The 21,820-nt window shown below is 42.0% G+C and overlaps 1 protein-coding gene across 1 annotated transcript; it reads left to right on the top strand.

Moving 5' to 3' along the window:
• The first annotated feature begins 3,715 nt into the window (after positions 1–3,715).
• PARD6B (par-6 family cell polarity regulator beta) lies at positions 3,716–20,189 on the top strand. The gene is made up of 3 exons (XM_019726092.2): positions 3,716–4,187; positions 8,658–8,880; positions 17,188–20,189. Exons 1-3 carry the CDS (start codon positions 4,122–4,124, stop codon positions 18,015–18,017), a joined length of 1,119 nt encoding a protein of 372 aa, XP_019581651.1. The 5' UTR covers positions 3,716–4,121; the 3' UTR covers positions 18,018–20,189.
• The last annotated feature ends 1,631 nt before the right edge of the window (positions 20,190–21,820 follow it).

The following is a 21,820-nucleotide window of genomic DNA, read 5'->3' as shown; positions in this document are numbered from 1 at the left end:
TTAATTCCATCTCTGCTAAAGAGCTTAAAATGCTTTGGTGAGTAGTCTGAGATTCATAAATATACACTTCAACTCTTTCTGAAAGAATTATTAACCAGCTCCATCAAAACTGGAACTTGAGCAATCAAGGAGAAAAAGAGCTGGCAAGAGAAACTTCTTGAAAAAAAATCTCACCACCATTATATATGACTTCTTGCCACCTTTTTTTTTTCCCTAAGAGTTGGAGGAAGAAGGAAAGAAAAAAGTATAATTATGCATGACATGAATCAATAAAACGAATTGTGGAAAATTACAAACTCTTTTCACCCCACCAAGAGAGAGAGGTTCCAGATGAATGCAACAGTGTGTTCCGTCACAGAAGAACTTAAAGACAGAACGTAGTGAATTGGAGGTTAAAGCAGAAACGTAACCCTCACTAGCTTCTTTCAGAGGGTGGAGATGGCCTGGAGAGATTTGACAGTGTGTGGGTGTAATAATCAGTGGTAGCCAGTTCCCAACTAATGATTTTGGGGAACCTATCATTTTATAGAGTGCGTGTCATACACTCACCTTACTTATCTCCCTAACTCACTGAGTATGAATTCTCGCAGGCATGGGACTAGCTTTTCATGCCACATGTGCAGTCTTGATCAGCTTTAGCTTGAGGATTTGGGGGTGGGGAGGGATGATGGAGAGAAATGAGATTAGGATTCAGCCTTCAAACCAAAGGAACTGGAATATAAACCCGGCTCTATGCTTTTCTCTGGGCTTCATGCTTCTCAAGAAAGGTTGAATTCAGGCCCTGCAAACAAACTTGTGGCCAGAACAGTTCTCAGAATGAAAGAGTTCCCCTCCTCCACAGCACCTTTATCAAATTCAAACTATTTTGCACATTCCTTCTTTACACAGCCCAGGCCGCACTTGTGAAGCAGGCCTCAGAGCAAATTCCACTTAGGAGATCCAGGAAGCTCTGGCCTGGCCCTCCCTTCGTCTAGAAAGGAAAGTCCAAGTAAAGGGATGCCACACCCGGGGGAGGGCAGAGAGGATATGACAACACCTCCAGGAATGCAGGGCCCACGCAGGTGTGTTGGCACCCACGAACTTCCTTTTTAAAAACGCCTGATAAATCAGTACTGATAACAGTAATAAAGCTCAGCCACTCAACTATCGCTCACACAAAACTGGGGCCCTCACTCCCAGGGTGTGACCCTGGTAAATGGGGAGAAGAGAGTGACAGCTGAGAATAGAGATCCTTCAAGGCTGTGACTCTGTCTAATCAGCGTGGGGTCCCTAGGACCTTCTTAGGGGATTCTCAAAGCCACAGGTATTTTCACAATACTAAGATGTCACTGGCTCTTCTCACCCTCCTCGTCTCACAGGTTTATAATGGAGTTTTCTAGAAGGGACAAGACATCTGATGATATCATCACCCTGATGACCACTGGAATGTGTGCTTGTGTAAACATTTCTCAGTGTTAATTCTAATACGATGAATATTGAAAGACATAACACACAGAAACAAAATACTTGGGGTCTTTCCATAATTTTTAAGCATATTAAGGGGGTCTTGAGACCAAACCATCATGCTGACCCCATCACAGGACCACACTTCATTCCCAGCTCAGCTTGAATCACATATGAGGCATGATAAAAAAAAAATATGGTGAAAAGATATAGTTACATTTTAAAAAAATTATTACAGTAAAAGGCACATCGCCATTAATACCCCTCAAAATACTCCCCCTCACTTCAAAGACATCTCATCGTGGTTGCCACTTTCTGAAGCAGTTCTGGAAGTCCTCTTTTGTGTCTTGACTTCATCCTCCATCATGACAATGCTCTGTGTCACACATCACTTCTGGTACAACAGTTTCTGTCAAATAAAAACAGTACGCTGTGTCCTCATTCACCTTATTCACTGGATCTGGCATCATGTGGCATCTGGCTCCTCACCAAAGTAAAAATGACCATGAAAAGTTAACATTTTTAATTGATGCAGGACATCGAGGCAGCCATGACAACACAACTAAAGACACTCACAAAAGAGGACTTCCAGAACTGCTTCAGAAAGTGGCAAGAATGATGGGGTATGTTTGAAGCGAGGGAGAGTATTTTGAGAGGGATTAATGTCAATATGTCTTTTACTGTAATATTTTTTAAAATTTAAACAATCACCAATTTTTTTTTTATCACACCTCATAGTAGGTGCTTTTGAACAGGTGGTGGAGAAGGCAGCCTTATTATTATTCACCTTGGGATGGTATCCTTTCCATCTGTGCTGACACCCAAAAGGGCCAGAAAACCTTAAATTCTCCCACGAGCATTTGATAACGTGAACCCCTTAGGGGGAAAGTGGGGCAAAGTTAGCATGGAGAAACCATACTCCTTCAGCTCCAGCACCCAGCGAAGACACACCTGAGTACCTGCCAGGAGTGAGGTACCAGGCTACATGCCTGGCAGTGAGCAAAGCAGATGTATTCCCTGCTTCTAGAGCTTTCATTCTAGGGCAGAGGTGGATTGCTCGCAGAAAAACATGGGAAAACTGGAACTTGTTACAGGTGTTGGGAAGGTGTGCGAAGTGTTAGGAGGGGTTTGAGATGAGGGGAGGAAGGCCCTAATGACGCCCCCTAACCAGCTCTTCTCTGCCATCTTGGGTTAGAAACCCCACCCGCAGGCCCAGGCCCAGCTCACAGGGGTGTGGAACAGCGCTTTGCTGAGCAGTAGACCCATGGTGAGAAGTCCCTTCTGCAGGTGAGTGGGGGGGCTTACGGGGTCTCCTCACCTTCCCAACAGGACCAGTGCTAAACAGGGTTCTTGCGAGGAGAACCCGGCTCTGGGGCATTTAGAGAGAAGGGTTCACTCTTTTGTCATCTGGGACACAGTTTCGTCACTGGCGAACACAATCCAGAGGCTGTCAGTGATGGAAACCGCAAATGGCCAAGAAATGACTGGAGGAAGGGAGAGGAAGACTTTAGAAATTAAAAATAAAAAAGGGAAAAAGAAAGCCCTGGACCAGGGCCGGTCTAGGAGAAATCCTCAGGGGGGCAGGGCCGGCGAGAAACCATCCGGACCTCAGCCCACTTTCCCTCCCTCCAGGCGCCTACTCTACCACTTGGGACCTGCCGGGCTGCAGAAAGAGTCTCTACCGACAAAACCAAGAAAAGCCGAGGTTAGGTTTTCAGTAACTGCTGTAGAAGTGGGAAAACTTGAATTTTGCAAAGAGTCGCAGCCTGACACCTAAACGATGCAAACGGGTGGTGGATGGGCATTGTTTCAGGCGGCAGCATCCCAAAGTGGAAGCCGAGAGCAGGACAGGGAATCCAGCAGATCCACGAAGCCTCGGCAACGCGATCCGCCGCGCGCTCCAGCCCGCAAAGCGGGGCTCGAGCTGCAGACGGGACCCGGCAACCAGCCGCGCGCCTGCGCGTGCGCGAAAAGCTCACCCGCTCCCGCTCATCTTCAGGTGCGCTCGCGCTTCCGGCCGGCCTTCCCGGGGCGGAAACCCCAGAGCCCGCGCATGCGCTTTCCAGCTCTCCTGCTCGGTCACAGAGGCCCACAGCTTCAGGTGATCCCGCCCCTCCCTCTCAGCGCAAGACCAATCGCGCGGCGGTGGGCGGGAATTTCTAGGAGGCGGCCCGCCCAAGGTCTGTGCGAGACGGGTGTCGATTGGCTGGCGCCTCAGGCGCAGGTGCGCGCTTCCTATTGGGTGTGGGCGGAGCGCGAGCCGCCGAGTCTTCCACGGAGGCTGCAGGTGAGCGCGCGCACGCGCCGCGGCTCCCGCCCGCCCCGGGTGCGCGCGCGCGGGCTCGCGGGGGAGGCGGCCGAGAGCGAGGCTGCGGCGCCTGTCGCCTCTGCTCCGCCCCCTCCGCCTCCTCCTCCGCCGTCGCGGCAGCCGCCGAGGCCCGGAGGGAGAGTCGCGTCCCCGCCCGCCGCTTCGCCAGTCCGACCCTCGGTGTCGCCGTGTGAGGAGTCAGCCGAGCGGATCTCTGTGCGGACACCCGAGCCGCTGGCGCTCCTCTGCAGGTGCCTGTGAGGAGGCCCCCGGGCCGCTGCCGCGTCCGGAGCCCGCCGACCGTGCACTCCCTCCCCGCGCTCCCGGGGGTCGGCCCGGCTGGGAGGCCGCCGCGGGGCCCGGCCTCAGCATGAACCGCAGCCACCGGCACGGGGCAGGCAGCGGCTGCCTGGGCACCATGGAGGTGAAGAGCAAGGTGCGCGGGGCCCGGGCTGGGCGGAGCGGCCGTCCGATGGGGTCCGGGGCCCGGGGGAGGCACGGGGGCGGCCTGAGGAGCTGCCGGGGAGCCTGGGACGGTGGAGGCGCGGTAGTGGGATTTGGAGGCAGGAGATGGTGGATAATAAACTTGCTGAGAAGGGAGGGGAGAAAGGCGGGGGCCTTGTTTCTGCTCCTGGCCCAGGTAGGAAAAAGACCAGTGGAGCATTTTATCTCGTTCCTTAAATCTCATTCCTGTTCAAGGATGGGAGTAGGGGCCAAGATACCACCGAGGCGCTTGAGCGCAGCGTGGTTTCTAAAGGTTTGGGGGAGTTCTTCCTCCTGGCCTGTGAGTACAAGGTGTTTGGAGCACCCGCGATCACAACATGTTACCCGTTTCTGTGGTGCAGGGGTTCCTCGAGTGGTGAACGAGAGAGAAAGAACCCAGGGAACTAAAGAGCCCTTTGAAAGTTAGCTTTGCTTCCTGCTAGGGGTTTTCCTAGCGCTAACTTCGGTGTGCATTTAATCTGTAAAATTAGCACTATCACCTTTCGTTTGAGGAGCACTTTACAGTTCGAGTCTCGATGCTCTTTTCATTCCAGCATGCTACCTTTTCACATCAAGTGTTTTCGTTCTTGACCAGCGGTATGCCAAGCTGCTGATAATCAACGTCGGTAGCCATTGAATTCCTCAATTGCAAGAGTAGTCAATAGGGATTAGGTAGGGAATGGAATTTGAAGGTGGTCGGCAGCCACAGGCACGTTTTCAGCAAGATTTTTATGAATTGAAGAGCCGAAAGGAGCTGAGATAATCTAGTCTGATTCTCTGAGAACACTGAGTATGACTTCCCCAAGCTCTGCTTTGAAGACAAAACCTTAAAGCCGTTTTACAGAGGAACTTTCAGGCTTTCTGGAATACAAACGAGGACACTGGCTGGGCCCTGAGAACGTTTAACATAAGAGTTGGGAAGACCAAAGTGCTTAAAAGCGTAGGAGAAAAGTAAAAGCATACCAACTTCAAAAATAATGAAATCAGTGAATGTAAGACTGCTAAGAATGCAAAATCGAGGAGTGATTTTGAGTGAAGTGGGGTAAGGCAAGCTCCCTGGAGCCTGTGGGTAGAATGGTTTTTATTATCTAGAGTTGATAAGCAAAGTTCTGTAAGTTGTTATAACTGAGATCATCACATCAAGAATATCAACATTCATTTTTTAACATCGTTTTAAAATGTTATCTGTGATTTAACTTGTATCAGGATAGGCCCGAGTTTCAGAAACTATTCTGTTTAATAAGAATAGAAATGTGATTAGAGCAATAATTTAAGGGATACTAAGGAATATGCTCTTCCTGGCGTCCTGCATGGACCTGCCAAAACAAATTGAAGTGACAGTACTTGAACTAGGGTTAAGATAACTCAAAACAGAGCTTTTCCTCCAGCAGTATAGTGGTGCTGGTGGTTCATGCCCAATGGTTGAACCTTCTCATGGCATTTCTGTTATAAATCTAGTTTGGTTTTGTGGGAGTTGAGGTTAAGAAAAGAAAAACATTTATGATATTGCGTGATATTAAAATTCAGTTTGTGGTCCTAATCTTGGTAGCAAGTCAGTAATTTTTTTAATCATAGGGGAAAATGAGTAGGAATTCTAGGTGCACTGATAAATACAACCAAATAGTAATTTATCTCTCAGACTAGGAAACCTTGAGCACTGGGGGACTGGAATTTCAGGCTTTCTGCCCTTCTGCCAACTGACTTATGAATCTTTCCCATACTTAGTCTAAACTATATGTTAAATATTTGACCTGCCATGCTGTACTGTTAGTGAACCATGTCTCTTAAATAGAATCAAGGCATTCTGAGAACCTGCAGGGAACGAAGTGTCATCCCACTATTGTTCTAGCTGGCGCTAAATCTGCACAGTATAGATACTCTTTCTAGTGTGTCTGTGACACCTTGTGTTTCAGATATGTATTGTTGATACATTTATTTTTTAATGGCACTTGTCATTTTTACCATTTAAAAATATTTGGATAGATATTTGTAACAATATTTCCTTTTTCATTGCTTGAGTGATATCACAGCTTTTTATAAAACTGATCACTACGTAAGCGGTTAGGGTGTAACCACAACGAGGTGATATGCAAATCCACATTTCAGGATCTCTTTCTTCTGCATAGAAAAGTGTCAACTTTATTATCTTTGCTCCTGGAAGGGAAAAATGGTATAAATAAATTAATGGATAATGCAAATGTAGCTATAGTTAAATTGTGATACCGGGTACCATGTGACTTTTCTTTGGTAACTTATTTATCTTCCTGTTTCTACAGAGTTGGGAAAGTTCTTAATCAATAATCAAGGTGGTGTCCTTTAATAACCTTGGAACAGTCTTTGAGCTGTACATTTCCTAATTATTATTCATGGACAAACAGAATATTAAAATTAAGTTTGCATTTCTAGAATGTACCAACAGAAGATAGGAAGAGGATGTTTATTCACATTCTGGGTGGCCAGGAAAAAGTAGATCAGGCTAAAAAGTTGTAAATGGTTCCCATAATGAATAGTTCTTGATTAGTCTTGATTTTATCTCTATTGTAGTATTTTTCTTCATGTAGTAAACAGTTCTCTTAATCCTGTTGTTTTGATGCAAGAAGCATAACAATTTCTCCCTTTTTTTCCCTGCTAACATTTGCAAAAGGGCACATCTACTGAATCCATACATTGTTTTTTATCATAACATTTAAGCAAGAGAAAAAAATGTTGAGCAAAGAATTTTCATCCAAAAGCTTTGGGAAAAACATTGAAGCCCTAAATTGTTCAATTATTAGATGTTACTTCCATTGGTGTATCAGGGGAGGTGATAAACCCTGGGATGAATCAGAAAGCACTAAGAACTTCAAGTTGTGATATCAGAATAAAGAAAATGGAGGAGAAACTATGACTTTTGATAACATCATAACGCTCACTGATATGAAGGGTGTGCCTGAGTTTTTATTTACTTTGAAATGAGAAGGTGTGACTAAACTTTTTGAGAGTTTTAGGTATGAGTCACCTTATTTTCTTGACAAATATTAATGTTTATGATTCAGGAATGTATTTTGGAAACTTAATTATTTATTAGCGGTAAGAGGTAGTTTTAGTGAATTTTTATTTTAATTTGAAACTAGTGAGTAGCGTGGGTATAAGCAAGGCCGATGAACTTCGTACAGACAAAGCTGTGACACCAGACATCCCATAGGGTCCTTGGGAGAATGAATTGACACATTTGTAACCTCAAATTATTCTGATAGGGACTTTCTCTGCATGATGCTTAAGGTTGTCTTAGTGGTGCTGATAATAGATATTTAGGTGCTGATAATAAATTTTTTTTTATTTTTTATTAATCAACCACAGGAGTTAACTGAGCTTTTAATGTGTGGTCTCCACTGATTCCTAAGAGTGTGATTGTAGTTACGTAGCATTTCCCAAACTTGGCTGGTATGCGTTTTTGAGGCAGGTTGAGAACCTTTCGTAGGTTTCCACATTGGGGGAAATGCCATGCTAGTCCCGTAGTAAGTCAGATAGATCCTGTTTATTACAGACTAAATGAAGCCAGCCCTTAGTGTTGAATAAGAGCCACTTTAATAATTTAACATTTGGAGAGCAGAATTGTGATTCTGGAGTAGGGAAGCAGACCTCAGAAGCAGAATTGGGAAGATAAATATTGGTACTCCCTGTTTGTGTGATCCCTTAATACCTCTCTGATGTAATTTTTCTCTTTATTCACTAATTGGTGAGCTCGTGTATTCCTCAGCCTTTCAATCTCTAGGGTCTAGCATGGTGCCAAGCACATAAACACTTCTTGCATTAATTGGATAGTTGTAGGACATATATTTGATGTATTAATAAAGCTTTTTTACAGTATTAACATAGGGAAGATGCATCTTATCTCTAGACCTATTTCTTACATGATATACTTCCATTTGTATCATACCTTAAATCCCAAGAAGTTCGAAGTTTTTTGTATATGTTTCTGTTACTTCTTGCCACTTCCTGTGAAATTGTAATTCCTTTTATGGGGGAAGAAACTTAGATGCTTTTTGCTAACAGTCGAAATAAAGACTTGGGCACATCTTGTGACCCTGTGGCCTGAGTGAGGAGAGTATTGCTGTCAAGATTCAAGCCCTAGACAGGGTTTGAGCTGAGTCACACACTGTGCAGGACAGTCCCCAGTGAGGCCTGGCTACCCCAGGGGTTGAGTGGATCCTGCATCTCTTGAAGGGGGTGCCCTTCAGAGACGAGGCAGTGAGAAGGCACATTTCTGTGCCTTTCTTAATGCTGTTTTATCGCCAGGGAATGAGGTTTCTGACAAGAGACTGTGTCACTGGAGTTATCGTCTTTATTAAGGGAAATGATATGCCTCTTGATTTTTCTATGGCATGCATTTTAAAATTTGGTCCTGTTTTTTTTTTAATGGATATGTTTATTATATTTATAGTTTGGAGCAGAATTTCGTCGGTTTTCACTGGAAAGATCAAAACCTGGAAAGTTTGAGGAGTTTTATGGATTACTACAACATGTTCATAAGATCCCCAATGTTGATGTTTTAGTCGGCTATGCAGACATCCATGGAGACTTACTACCAATAAATAACGACGATAATTATCACAAAGCTGTTTCAACGGCCAATCCACTGCTTAGGATTTTTATACAAAAAAAGGGTAAGTACCGCTGCTTACAAAAATAGTTCGAGAAATAGAAGCTTATTTTCCTCATTAATATTGGATATAAGGACTTTGCCGTGGACGTAATGAATACACATTTTGTGTGAATCTTCTTACCATATTAACTAATAAGTGGGTTTAAAACATTTGTGATATTGTTGGGTTAATGATTATCTTTACACTGCACTAAGTGTATTTTAGACACTCTGTGTTTTTAATTTAATTTTAACCCTCTTAGATTTTTTTATAATAGAAATTAGTAATGTATTGAATCTTTTTTTTTTTTTTTTTTTTTTAATTTATTGGGGAAGGGGAACAGGACTTTATTGGGGAACAGTGTGTACTTCCAGGAGTTTTTTCCAAGTCAAGTTGTTGTCCTTTCAATCTTAGTTGTGGAGGGCGCAGCTCAGCTCCAGGTCCAGTTGCCATTGCTAGCTGCAGGGGGCACAGCCCACCATCCCTTGCGGGAGTCGAGGAATTGAACCGGCAACCTTGTGGTTGAGAGCCCACTGGCCCATGTGGGAATCGTACCGGCAGCCGTCGGAGTTAGGAGCATGGAGCTCTAACTGCCTGAGCCACGGGGCCAGCCCATGTATTGAATCTTCACTTCATTGAATGGAATTTTGTCCATTCGGAAAGATGTGGTAGGAAGAGTATGACTTTGGAGTCAGAGAAACATTTTAATTTTTTGGTGGCAACCCACTTTCAAGTGCTGTGCTTACTACTTAATAGATACCTGAAAGAAAGTTAGTTATGCTTCCTACATCTCAGTGTCCTTTTGTATAAACTGAACATATTATCGCATAGGATTATTAGAAAGATCAAATGAACTAAGTGCAGTGCCCTGGCACGTAGTAGTAGGCAGGCAGGCAGTAAATGTTTCCTTTCTCTTTTAGAATATTTTTCACAGAAATTAAATTAGTTAATTTTCTGGAAAATTATTTTGGAGGAATGTAAACATTGATATTAGTCTTACAATGAACATTTGAAATAAGTACTCTATATGGCAAGCATTTTCAAATGTATTTTGAATCCTAAAACTTTTTCTTTTTTTTTTTTTTAACTTCATGGCCTCCTTCGTGTGTGTGTCTTGTCTGCAGATGGGCATGTCGTGTGCCATTTATTCCTTTGTCTTTGGTAAATAAAGAGGTTTAGAAAGCCAGCATGAGAGCAGCAGGCCCCCAGTATTGGTGGGATAATTAAAGCTTTACCATGTCTGTAAACCAACCCAGAAAGCAATTTGGGAGAATGGGAGGGATTACCCTTGAGGATGAAACTTTCTTTCCAGCCAGTTGATAAGCATTGGACCACTCCCAGGGCTTTGAAATTCCACTGATTATGTGTCATGTATCTTTGCTTTTCTGGGTTTGGAAGAACTAAAGTCCACCAACAGAATAAACCTCCCCTTGACTATTTACAAAATACTGACAAACACAGTTTTCCCAGAGACCCCTGAGATGGATTTTGTAGATAATTGGTGGAGTACAATTAGAGTATTACTTTAGAAATATTAATTTGGCTGTTGGGAAGAATTGGAGTGAGCCGCTTTCTAGAGGAGAGAGCAAGAAGCAGGCGGTGAAGAGGCAGCTGGGAAGAGCCCCAGGGAAGGCGGTAGGTGAGGAAAGTAGCTGTGGAAATACAGCGGGAGTATTTGACAGTCACTGCGCTCTGCTGGATGGTGCCGCGTTGAAGAGTTGTCCAACAGAGAGCTGCTTTCTGGGTTTGAGCCTGGTGCGGGGACGGTGCCGGAAACAAGCAGAATTTGGAAGAAGGATTGACTTGGAAAGAAAATCGGTTTGGTTTTAGAACAAAAAAGTTTATCTGGCTGGTGAATTTCAACCATGTCATTAGGAAATTGGAAATGGTAGACTGGTGCTTCGGATAGAAATCTAGAGGCTGTCAGAGTTGAAATTTTCAGTAGACATCAGGACTAGCGGAGATGAAGACCAGGCATAGACGCTTGGAAAGCTGTGTACAGAACCCTGAGAAGAAAGGTAGAGGAGAAAAGGACCAAACATTCGAGTGGAATTTGTCATTGTAAGCAGAAGGATTTAAATCTATTGTTGATTAGTAGGCCTTTCTGGTTAGCAATTGTAATTTTCATTAAAAATTTAGTTGCTCTTTGGAATGTGTATGCCAATGTAGAATGACTTTTTAACTACTGCCACCTGACGAAATTGTTAGACAGAGTATAGGAGCTGGTTTATACCACCACCTGTTTTTGTTACTGGAATTGTAACACTTACATGATCATGAGATTAATCCTAACATCTTTTAAGGTGGGTTATCTTCCGCTATTTCTTTTTTAAATATGTATCTATGTGAACACAAGTTTTCTGTGTCGTGAAGGTGAACGTCCAGTACAATCAATAGCCCTTAGAGTTTGATTTAGAAATAGGCAGTCCCTTCAACAGTGAAGTTTTGTTTTTAAAAATATAAATTTAATACAAATATGGCTTAAGCAAATAATGAATGTTAAGTTGGTCAGTTCATTCCTGCATTAAACCCTCTACTGGCTTTTCAGTGCATTCGGAATAAACGCCTTCCTGGTCTGGACGTCACAAGCTCATCGTCCTCCAGTCTCCCTCCCCCTCATCACAGCCAACCACACTGGCTTTCTCTCTGTCCTCAGACTTGGTTGCTGTCTCTGCTTTTGCACTGGCTTTTTCTTGTTGAGAAAGCTTTCCCTTTAGTTCTTCCCATGGCTGCCTCCTCTTACTTCAGATCTTAGCTCAAATAACTGTCTCAGAGGGGTCTCTTCTGACCACCCTGGCTAAAGCACCACCACCCCTACCCCCACACCTCACACCCCCACATCCCCCCCACACCCCAGCCTTCAGCAGATTACCTCTGAAGACCTGGAATTACCTTATTTAAGTATGAGTTAACTTTCTGTCTTACAGACTTACACAGTGCCCTGTGACTCACGGTAATACTTTTTCTGTCAAAGCTCAACAGATGCTTAAGTAGAAAGCTGATTTCATGTAAGCTTTAATGGACATTAAATTCAAGAAATTAACATGAAGCATGACATTTAGTATAGTTAACATTTTACTGCTTAGTTATAACACATTTTCTGTTTTCTTGGCTTATTGAACCCAATTTAGGAATCAACAGGGCAGCCATTACAGTTGATGCAGTACCAAGTGATTTTTTAAAAACAAATTACAAAGCCATTTAAAAATTTAAAGCCACATGATCTTTTAAAATCCGATACACTCTACTAAATAAAGTTTCTTTGATGTGAAAGCTCACAATTGAATACATAAATGACTATTGCGTGAACTTGAAGATAGTGATGAAAAGTTTTATGTTTTATAATAATTTTTTTCTGTGAGAAGAAAAACCCCATACTCTATTTCTAGGGCTGTTATCATGGAAGTAAAAACAAAACAAAAAACCTAATATCTTAAAAGTTATATTCACAAAGAGGACACGCAGGCCTTTTGCCAACCCCCTTCCCTGTTGGAGTTTAGAGTGTCCTCATGCATTTGAGGGAGGGAGGCGAGGAGGCACAGAGTAGAGTTTTCCTTCCCTTGTTTAGGTTATTGTGCAGTAAACAGCATTAGAAAATAGTTAAAGGTTGTATGTTTAAAATATAGGTCATTCCTGTAGGTGTGGCATCCAGCCAGGGAAATGTGCATTTGTTAAAAACTTCCAGGTCGTCCTGATGATTAGCCAAGTCTGGGTCCGTCGAGAGGCTCAGACTCCTCGCCAGATCGGATCAGAATATCTACACCACCGCTTCTTGCTATATATATATATATATATATCACCATCTGTTTTTGTATGGCATTACACAACTACGTTTACGTCTTGGCTTTATTCAGAGGAGTTTGTTAGAAACACTAGAAGGGCCTCGCTTTAAACATCATCTTACTAAAGACATGGCCTTACGGCCCAGACACCTGAAACTGGGCAGGCACCTGAATAATCTCTTCGAACTTCCCTGTGCAGTGGACGTTATTTTGTAAATGTATCATAAGGTTATATTTTAATGAATCAGGGTTTAATTTAGAAATGGTCTAAAGGATATACACTTTAATAGTAAATTGTAAGAAGATAATTTAACAAAAGATATGGCCTCAAAAATAAAAAGTGAAATAAAATAGAAGAAACTGTGGCGCAACATCTCAGAATATGACACCAGTTCTCAAGACAGAAACCTGGGAGTCGCTTTTGACACATACCTACTTTTCAGTCACCAGCCGATTAAAACTGAGTTTGGATTTTTTTTCGAATGTATTTCCCCATCTCCACCACCTGCTCCAGGTCAGGTAGCATCCTGTCCCAGCAGTGGTCTCCCCCCGTCCCCTCAGGTCCATTCTCCAGCTTGCAGCCAGCGTGAGCTTCACGGAGCAACCAGAATCCTTGTTGCTTCCCGTTGCCCTTCGGCAGAAGGCCGCCATCGGCCTTAACACTTCCCTGCAGGCCCTGGGTGTCGGCCTGGCCCCTGGCTGCCTCTGACTGGCTCTGGACTGCTCCTCCCTCCCCACCCACCCTTTAATCTCACTGCAGTCCTGAGTCCTGAGCCACATAATGGGGCTCCTGTCAGTGAAGCAGACCATATATACAAAGGTGACCCCATAAGATTGTAATGGAGCTGAAAAGTTCTGTTGTAGCACATCGAGTCACGCACGTGTTTGTGGTGGTGCTGGTGTAAACAAACCTGTGCTGCCAGGCGTATAAAGTATAGAACATACAATTATGTACAGTCCATGATCCCTGACTGATAGTAAATATGTGATTGGCTTGCGTATTTACTATACTTGTTATCACTATTTTAGAATGTCCTCCTCCTCATTATTACCTGTGCTGTCCACAGTCCACGCTGTGGACACCAGCAGCCTCCCCTCCTGTCTCCTGATTACATCATTTTGTCCTGTGCTGCAGTTAGTCTCCTGTTTGTAGAGGTTGGTCGCCTAGGAGCCACCGCCTGGGCCATGCAGCTAGGTGTGTAGTCGGCTGGACTGGAGGTTTGTGTGAGCGCACTGGTGTTCGCACACCCATGAACTCACTGCATTCCAAACGCTAAGCGGCCCGTCAGTACCTGGACTCCTGCGTCTCCCCCATCCCGCTCCTCTCTTTATTCGTTGTAGTCTGTGCCTGGAAAGTCCATCCTTCCCTCCTCCCTGATTAGCTGCTGGCTCCTTTTCCAGTCTCAGCGTGAGTCTCACTTCCCTGGGGAAGCCTTGCCTTCCCCTGTGAACCCGGCTGGGCTCCCACTTACATACAGGCTCCCAGGACACAGCAGACACGGCGGCCCTCGGCATCCTTGTAATGATGTGATGGTTTGACACTGTCAGTTGCCATCTCGTCACTTACACTGTAGGCACCGTGAAAGTAAGCGCCTTACCTGTTCTGTTCACTTCGTCAGCAGCCCAGGGAGCCTGGCTACAGACAGGCGCTTCTGGGACATTCGCTGATTGACTTGTGTTAAGAAGAGGGGATCTGCAAAATTTGAATATTGCTTCCAATGACGTTTTATCCTTTTAAAGTTGCCAGATCTGTTTCATTTAACCATTTTGGATTAGAACAAGGGCTGGCAAACGAAGGCTTGCTGGCTGTTTTGTAAATAAGATTTTCTTGGAACACAGCCATGCTCTCCTTTATGGATTGCCTGTGGCTGCTTTTGCCACAGACTGACCTGCTATATTTGCTATATCACTCCTTACAGGGAAGGTCATAACCCTTGGATTAGAACAGTTTCAAAACTTCTTTCATTCTTCCCTGTTTCCTGCTAAACTTCAAACATTATAATCTTGAACTTTCTTGATGACTCCAACATGAATTGTTACGGTTTTGTTACTGTACAGAGATGCTGACGGTGTTTATGTAAAGTTTTTTCTTTTTTTAGATTTGCTTATTATCCACTGTAGGCTTTTATTTCTCGTATCTGTGCCTGCCACTCACTAGTGGGCCCTGACCTCCCCCCACCCCCCCACCCCACCCCCGTCCCCGCTCTGAATCTGTAACTTAGGACTCTGAGCTAAGGAATGAAATAACCAGGCTTTTCAGAATTAACGTTTAAAGCGTAAAAGGTTCAGAGGGAGGGCCTGCAGGGAATGTGGCTGTTCAGTGGCCGTCCAGGTGGATCCTTGTCCGTTCCAGTTAGCGGAGACGCCGGCTGAGGGCCAGGCTCGGTAAGGGAGGTTTTGCTACGTGAGCTGACATCATGCACTGTTGCATAAGCCTGGGTTTATACAAGTGGAAGGTTGCTATGAACCAAGTTTCCAAACTTTCCATCTCATTGAGTTCAGTGCTTTGATATACATACTCAGGTAGAAAGTGAACTCCCATTCCCTGTGGACATTCACCTTTACACTTTAACACCCTGCACCCTGGCTTTCTGCCAAAATATTTCTTTTCCCAGTGGCTGGAAACTGATTAGCTCCATGGGAGGACAAAGGAGGCTTTGTACTGGGCATATTGCTTCTGAGAATTTAGCAGAGAGCATTCAAACAGTTTGGATGCGATGCCAAATTATGCAGATTTGGGGGTTTTGTCAGGTTTCCCATGAATAGGTATGTAGGCAATTTAATTTTGTTCTCAGTTTGTATGGTCTGGAATTTCCCTTATAAATATGTGGGCTTTCTTCATTGATTGTTTGAAAATGAATATACAAAACTTAGAGAAAATACATTTAGTAGAGGATGATTGTTGTTAGATTTTTGGCCAAATTTTGCCAAAAAGATTGTTGTGTCAGTGGATTTATTGCCAAAGCGAAATTATAAATAAATTTCTGTGTTTGTAAGAACAAGTGCAGATACTTTATAAATGAAGACAAAATTATCCTCGGGGGAAAATGCCAAAAATGAAGGACCCCTAGTCTTGTATATTTCTCTGAAACTAGCTTTTGAAGGATGTCCACGTAGCATGAGAAAAGAACACTGAGGTTCTCCATTCTCCGGCACACAGTTGATACAACCTGGGAACGCCAAGGTATTTGCCTAGGAAGACCTGGATCGGGTCTTTTCTCTGTAACTTCCTTTGTATCCTTTACTTCCTGGTCTGTAAGGTAAAGATGATAATACTTATCAATAAGGCGGAGTGAGAGTCAGGCGAGAGAATACCAAAGGCCTGTACAAAGGGTGATGTTACTATTGTCTGCAGCAGTAGCTGAGTCGAGGATTTTGAACTAGTTCTTTGCAGATGGGGGTGAGGGGAGACTCTTATGTGTTTAGTTTATCCTGTTATTTTTAAAACATGACTTCCACTTTTGTGCCTGCTATTAATTTCATTTCCTTCTCTACTTCTCATTCTCTGATGAGAAGATGTTTTGTTTGTAGACTGTCTTTCTTCAGCAATGTAATTTAAGAATATCTGGTTTTAGGTGCCCTGTGTTCCCTTACTTTGCATCAGAGATTATAACTTGTTGGCTTGAAGAATGAATTCAACCCCCAGATGTCATTGAGCGCAAACAAGTTTTTGTTGTTGTTTAACTGCGTGTCAGCATTTAAAAATGGGAAGATTTTGACCTAAAAAACAACACTCTCGGGCAAATTGGATTTGGCCACTCAAGTGAAGAAAAGCTTCCTGGGTGCAGAGCCGCTGTGCCATTAAATGGGGCAGGAGCTCTCCAGCTTGTTGTCCGTCACCACCACTGAGACAAAATGTCCCTGCACTTTATTGTTTTTCACACAGTGAAGAAAAAAGTTAAAAATCGTATACCTCAGCCTCTTTCAAAAGTGGAAAAATTAAGAACTCCCTCAGAAAACGGAGGGAGAGTGTGTTTGCAGAATCCCCAAATTCCTGTGTTTGATATGCATTCATCTAATTACATTATCACTTAGTGTGTATTATCTGCTTTATTTAATTACGTTATCTGCCCAGCCAACCTCAGGTATTTGAGTTTGTGCTGTTGATCTGCCTTGGGAATGCAAAGTGTCCCCTTTCCTGTCATTGAGTTGAATATGACAAACATGCAAATTGGAGGTGTTTTAAACAAATGAAGGAAAAGTATATTTTAAGTAACTTGTGTGAAATAATGCTTAAGAATGTGTTTGTAAAACTTATCTGAATTTCATTTGCCATGCTTAATGTTGCTTCATAGTTGTTGAGCTTTATCAAATTTAACTTCAACATTTGGTAATTTTATGTGTACTTGAGAGGGCCACCTAGTGGTCGTTTCTGATATCGCCTGACTGCTGCACTACATTTTCATCTGCTTAGAATAAGCTAATATTTAACTAGTGTGTTTATGTACCAAATGCATTTTAGCTATCTTTTCTGTACAGATTCAGCCGTAGATAAATGGGTGTTTTTACAGCATTTCCATAATTATTTTATTTTATTTTTAAACAGAAGAAGCAGACTACAGTGCCTTTGGTACAGACACGCTAATAAAGAAGAAGAATGTTTTAACCAATGTGTTGCGTCCCGACAACCACAGGAAAAAGCCCCATCTAGTCATTAGCATGCCCCAGGACTTCAGACCTGTGTCATCTATTATAGATGTGGACATTCTCCCAGAAACACATCGTAGGGTCCGTCTTTACAAATACGGCACCGAGAAACCCCTAGGATTCTACATCCGGGATGGCTCCAGTGTCAGGGTAACACCGCACGGCTTAGAGAAGGTCCCAGGAATCTTCATCTCCAGACTTGTCCCCGGAGGTCTGGCTCAAAGCACAGGACTATTAGCTGTTAATGATGAAGTTTTGGAAGTCAACGGCATAGAAGTTTCAGGGAAGAGTCTGGATCAAGTGACAGACATGATGATCGCAAACAGCCGCAACCTCATCATCACGGTGAGACCGGCAAACCAGCGGAACAATGTTGTTAGGAACAGTCGGACCTCGGGCAGTTCCGGCCAGTCCACGGATAACAGCCTTCTCGGCTACCCCCAGCAGCTGGAGCCGAGCTTTGAGCCCGAGGATGAAGACAGCGAGGAAGAGGACATTATTATCGAGAACAATGGGGTCCCACAGCAGATCCCTAAAGCCGTCCCTCTTACCGAGAGCCTGGAATCATTAACGCAGATAGAACTCAGTGTGGGGTCTGGGCAGAATGGTTTTATTCCTTCTAATGAAGTGAGCTTAGCACCCATAGCAAGTGGCACAAATACAGAATTTGAAACACGTGCTCCGGATCAGAAACTCTTAGAAGAAGATGGAACCATCATAACACTATGAAACCATTGTTGGAATGTTTTCTGTGTGAGGGTGCCATGGGGACTTGTACATTTGGCTAGTTTAAAGCATATATACCTCTGAACCAGCGACTTGGAATAGGCATGAGAAAAAATATTGTAAGCTTAAAATGTTACTAAATTCGTAGTTTGATCATTGCTAATATGAACTTGGGTGGGTCAGAGGTGAATTTAAGTCTAAAACAAAGGGGCCTTTGCTAATGATAGATGTGCGTTTGCTATTTTGTCTCTAGAGAACTGGATGTTAGAGCACATTCTCAGAACTATGTGAGAGGACTAGATCATTTCCGTCTGAAGTGGTTGCATATTTAACCTGCTGTGCAGAGCCCAGTTAATTTTTTCTTTATATTTTTAAAAATTCTAATGTGAAGACGTCTGATTCTCTCTTTTGGTACCTTGGGGACCTCAGCTCCTATGTTCCTGTATTTTATTTTCATTTTTTAAGTGTTCTTCTGTTGTGAATTGTAACTAAGTAATGTTTTCAAGTGCTTTTTTTTTTTCTTTCTAATTTCTAAGAAATCAACCCGATTGTTTTTAGGAGTTGCTTCCTATGTTATAAAGCATTGAAACGATGTTTCCGAAGTAAGAAACTAACCGTTGTTTAAGTTCATGTTTGTCCATCCTGTTGCTTTCAGATTTACAAACTCATTCCATGTGGGTATAACTTATTCTGAAAAGCAATTCCATGGACTCTGGGCACATGGGAGACTCTCCCTTAACCTTAACCTGTTCTCATCTGCATTCCCAATCTTACTGGAAATCATTCCTTTTATTGTTTGTGTGTGTGTTTTTGGTGTGCTTTTATACTCTTGTAATGTATTTGAATAGTGCGAATCATTTTGGATAAAAAAAAATGCACCCAAATTAAGAGATTTTTACACACAGGACAAACTTGTGCACTTTTTATATGAACAATTTGGGTTTCCTTAATGGGATTTCTAGGAACACTGCCTACACTTTATGAAAATTATATAGTATTCACCTTTGACAGGTAGAGTTTATTGCTATTAATTTTATGAGGCTATTTATTACTTTCCAATGCATCCACTTAGAACAAGTTACGAGTAAGGCTGCTAACCTTCATTCCTTGCCTGATTTCACTGTACACTGTGCCCAAACACTACAGTATGTTTGTACATAGAAGCTGAGACGAGGATGAAGTACGTAAGTTCCCTGTGGCTTATGGATATTTCTCTCAGAGTTATTTATTGATTAATTTTATGGTAGGGCTAGGATGGACACCTTTATAACAATTGTGTGCTATGAAAACAATGAAGAATCAAAGGACTCCGTTTTGAAGGATATTTTCACTATATGGTCAAAGGATATGAAGAAGCAAAGTCTGGATTAAATGAAACTCACTTGACTCAGAATACTTAAATGTATTTTGTTCACATGACCACTAAACATATTGTCACTAAACTGTTAACTGCACAACATGTCATACAATGTACTTTTTGTTGAATTCACCCAAGTTCTTCCACTTCTGTACCACTATTTTTTAATGGCATTCCAGCTTTAACATTCTGTGAGTTTTGTAAATTTGGCTCTTGAATGGCAAAAATGTTACTATGTAGAAGGTTACATTTCATTTATATTATAAGCGGTGCAGGGGTTCAACATTTTAAGTAAAAATACTTTCACACACTACCTCTCTCTCTTTTTTTAAACAAAGTTTTAACATCAGAACTTTTCTCATGGGGAAAAACTACAGGGCTTGACTTTTTGTACAAATTTTAACTGTAAAATACAGATTTTCCTTGTATGTATTCATGAAAGTAGAAATCAAAGCTGCTAGTGCTTTTTATTTTAATTATCCTACTAAGGGTATATGTCAGTGGTGTTTTCGACTAGAGCTCTCATTTAAATTATCGGTAAAATAATTGATTACTAGACGTATTGTAGAACCAAAATCTTGGTTCTACAATAAAATGTCAATTCATTGATAGTCGGAATTAATTCAAATGTATCTTATTAACAAAAATATCGGTGGATTCAGCATAAAATTTTATAGTACTTAATGTCAAGCCTAACTGTGAATTTTGTTCTGTATCTTTTAAGTAAATTTATGATAATGTTCTCATGCGCTATCAACAAAATATATGTACTTTTATGAACTGAATTTTCTAATTAAATTTTACATGCGACAACATGATTTTTACATGAATGATACTTTGTTTAAACTATCAAATGTCAGTATTTTACTACAATTTTATTATAAAATGTACATTATCACTAAATGAACTTTGATTTTAAAAATCAAATTAGCTTTAGTTGTATATTATTTTTTACAAATAAAGATAGACTTCTCTAAGGCTACTTTCTTGTTTGCAAATACATGAGAAGCCACCCAACAATCATTTACCCTATTGCATAAGTTACAGCAAGGTCCTGGCTTCTTAGCTTTTAATTTATAAAAGATAAACACCGAATTGTATGTACATTTACTGCAAGTTGTGTGCACGTGTGGCTGTGGACTGGAAGATAGCATTTAAAATGTAGTTAATTCTGATAATGTGAGAAACTGCTTGATACCCAGAGTTATCATTTATGTTTTTTAAGATGTAGTGTGAGAATTTATCTTCTGAAACTCAAATTCATTTAGTTATACTTTTCATTGCCACCCTATATGTGTTGAATTCAATTTATACTGAAAAATTAGAAAGGCCCAAGATAAAACTGACCGTCTTCCTGAGCCACTGCTAATCCCAAATTAGTCGCCCTGTCATTGGCTAGTTGATCTCAGTACTAACTCTTCAACCAGTGTGGAGGATAATCCTTCTAATTCCTTCCCCCAATTAAAAACAGATTGAAATACCCTCGAAATAAGAATTCAACATCCTGGCCGTGGAATTCTTCACATCGTGGTACAGATTGTGTTACGTTCAATACCATATATTCATCTTGGTTTCAGGGTCCGTGAAGCAAGTGTACGGAACTAAAACATCCCTTTCTCCCCAAAATGTGACCCCAGTGCTGCTGTTTGTATCTGAAATCCTTGCTGTTTCTAAGTTTCCAGTCTGGGAAAGGAATTAAATTTGATGTTGAGGAAAAATCATGGAAGTCAGAAATTAAAAAGGAAAGGCCAGCTGTGTTCTGGTTCTATGCCATAAGTTGCTCAAATTCATGGTTAGCAACTGATGGTTGCTTTGATTTCCCATCTTTAGATTGATGGAGGGTTTAAATGTGGATGATGAACTTTCAGAGCAGGTTTGGGAGTGAGTGCCTACTTGGAGACATTGAAAATCTTGACTTTGTTATTTGTGAAGGCGTGTCTCTTGGTGATGGTGACTGACCTGTTGGCTCAAGCACAAACTGTCTGTCCTCCCAGCTGTAGCAAGATCCTGCTACACTACTGAAAATGCCGTGATTGGGTGGATGTCTGATTGGCTATTGGGAGGTAAGTAGGAAGTTAATCTTAGATTTTGTAATTTAAAAGCCCTCAGCGTGTAGTAATCTGCCAAGTTCTTCCCTAAAAACAAGCAAGACTTATTTTAAAAGCTAATACGTTTATCCAGTTACTTTGTAACATTTGATGGGTAGTTTATAAATGAATATTAAAATTCAGTGGAGTTCATATTTTCTTTACAAGCTGTATGTAGGTGTTTTCTCGTTTTAAGTAGCTCTCTTTTGGTATTTATTCTAAAATGAGTATTTATTCCTCCATGTCATAGAAAATCACTATTTTCTAGTTCATTATTAATTGTCTACTTCATTATAATCCCACGGGATGGGTAACATTTAATACAGTATTAGTAAGGAAACCTTTAAAAAAAATTTTTTAAT

The sequence above is a fragment of the Rhinolophus sinicus genome, linkage group LG13 (genome assembly GCF_036562045.2).
Source record: "Rhinolophus sinicus isolate RSC01 linkage group LG13, ASM3656204v1, whole genome shotgun sequence".
Taxonomy (NCBI): domain Eukaryota; kingdom Metazoa; phylum Chordata; class Mammalia; order Chiroptera; family Rhinolophidae; genus Rhinolophus; species Rhinolophus sinicus.
Note: the sequence above shows the minus strand (reverse complement) of the source record. Positions and strands in the feature narration are given on the sequence as shown.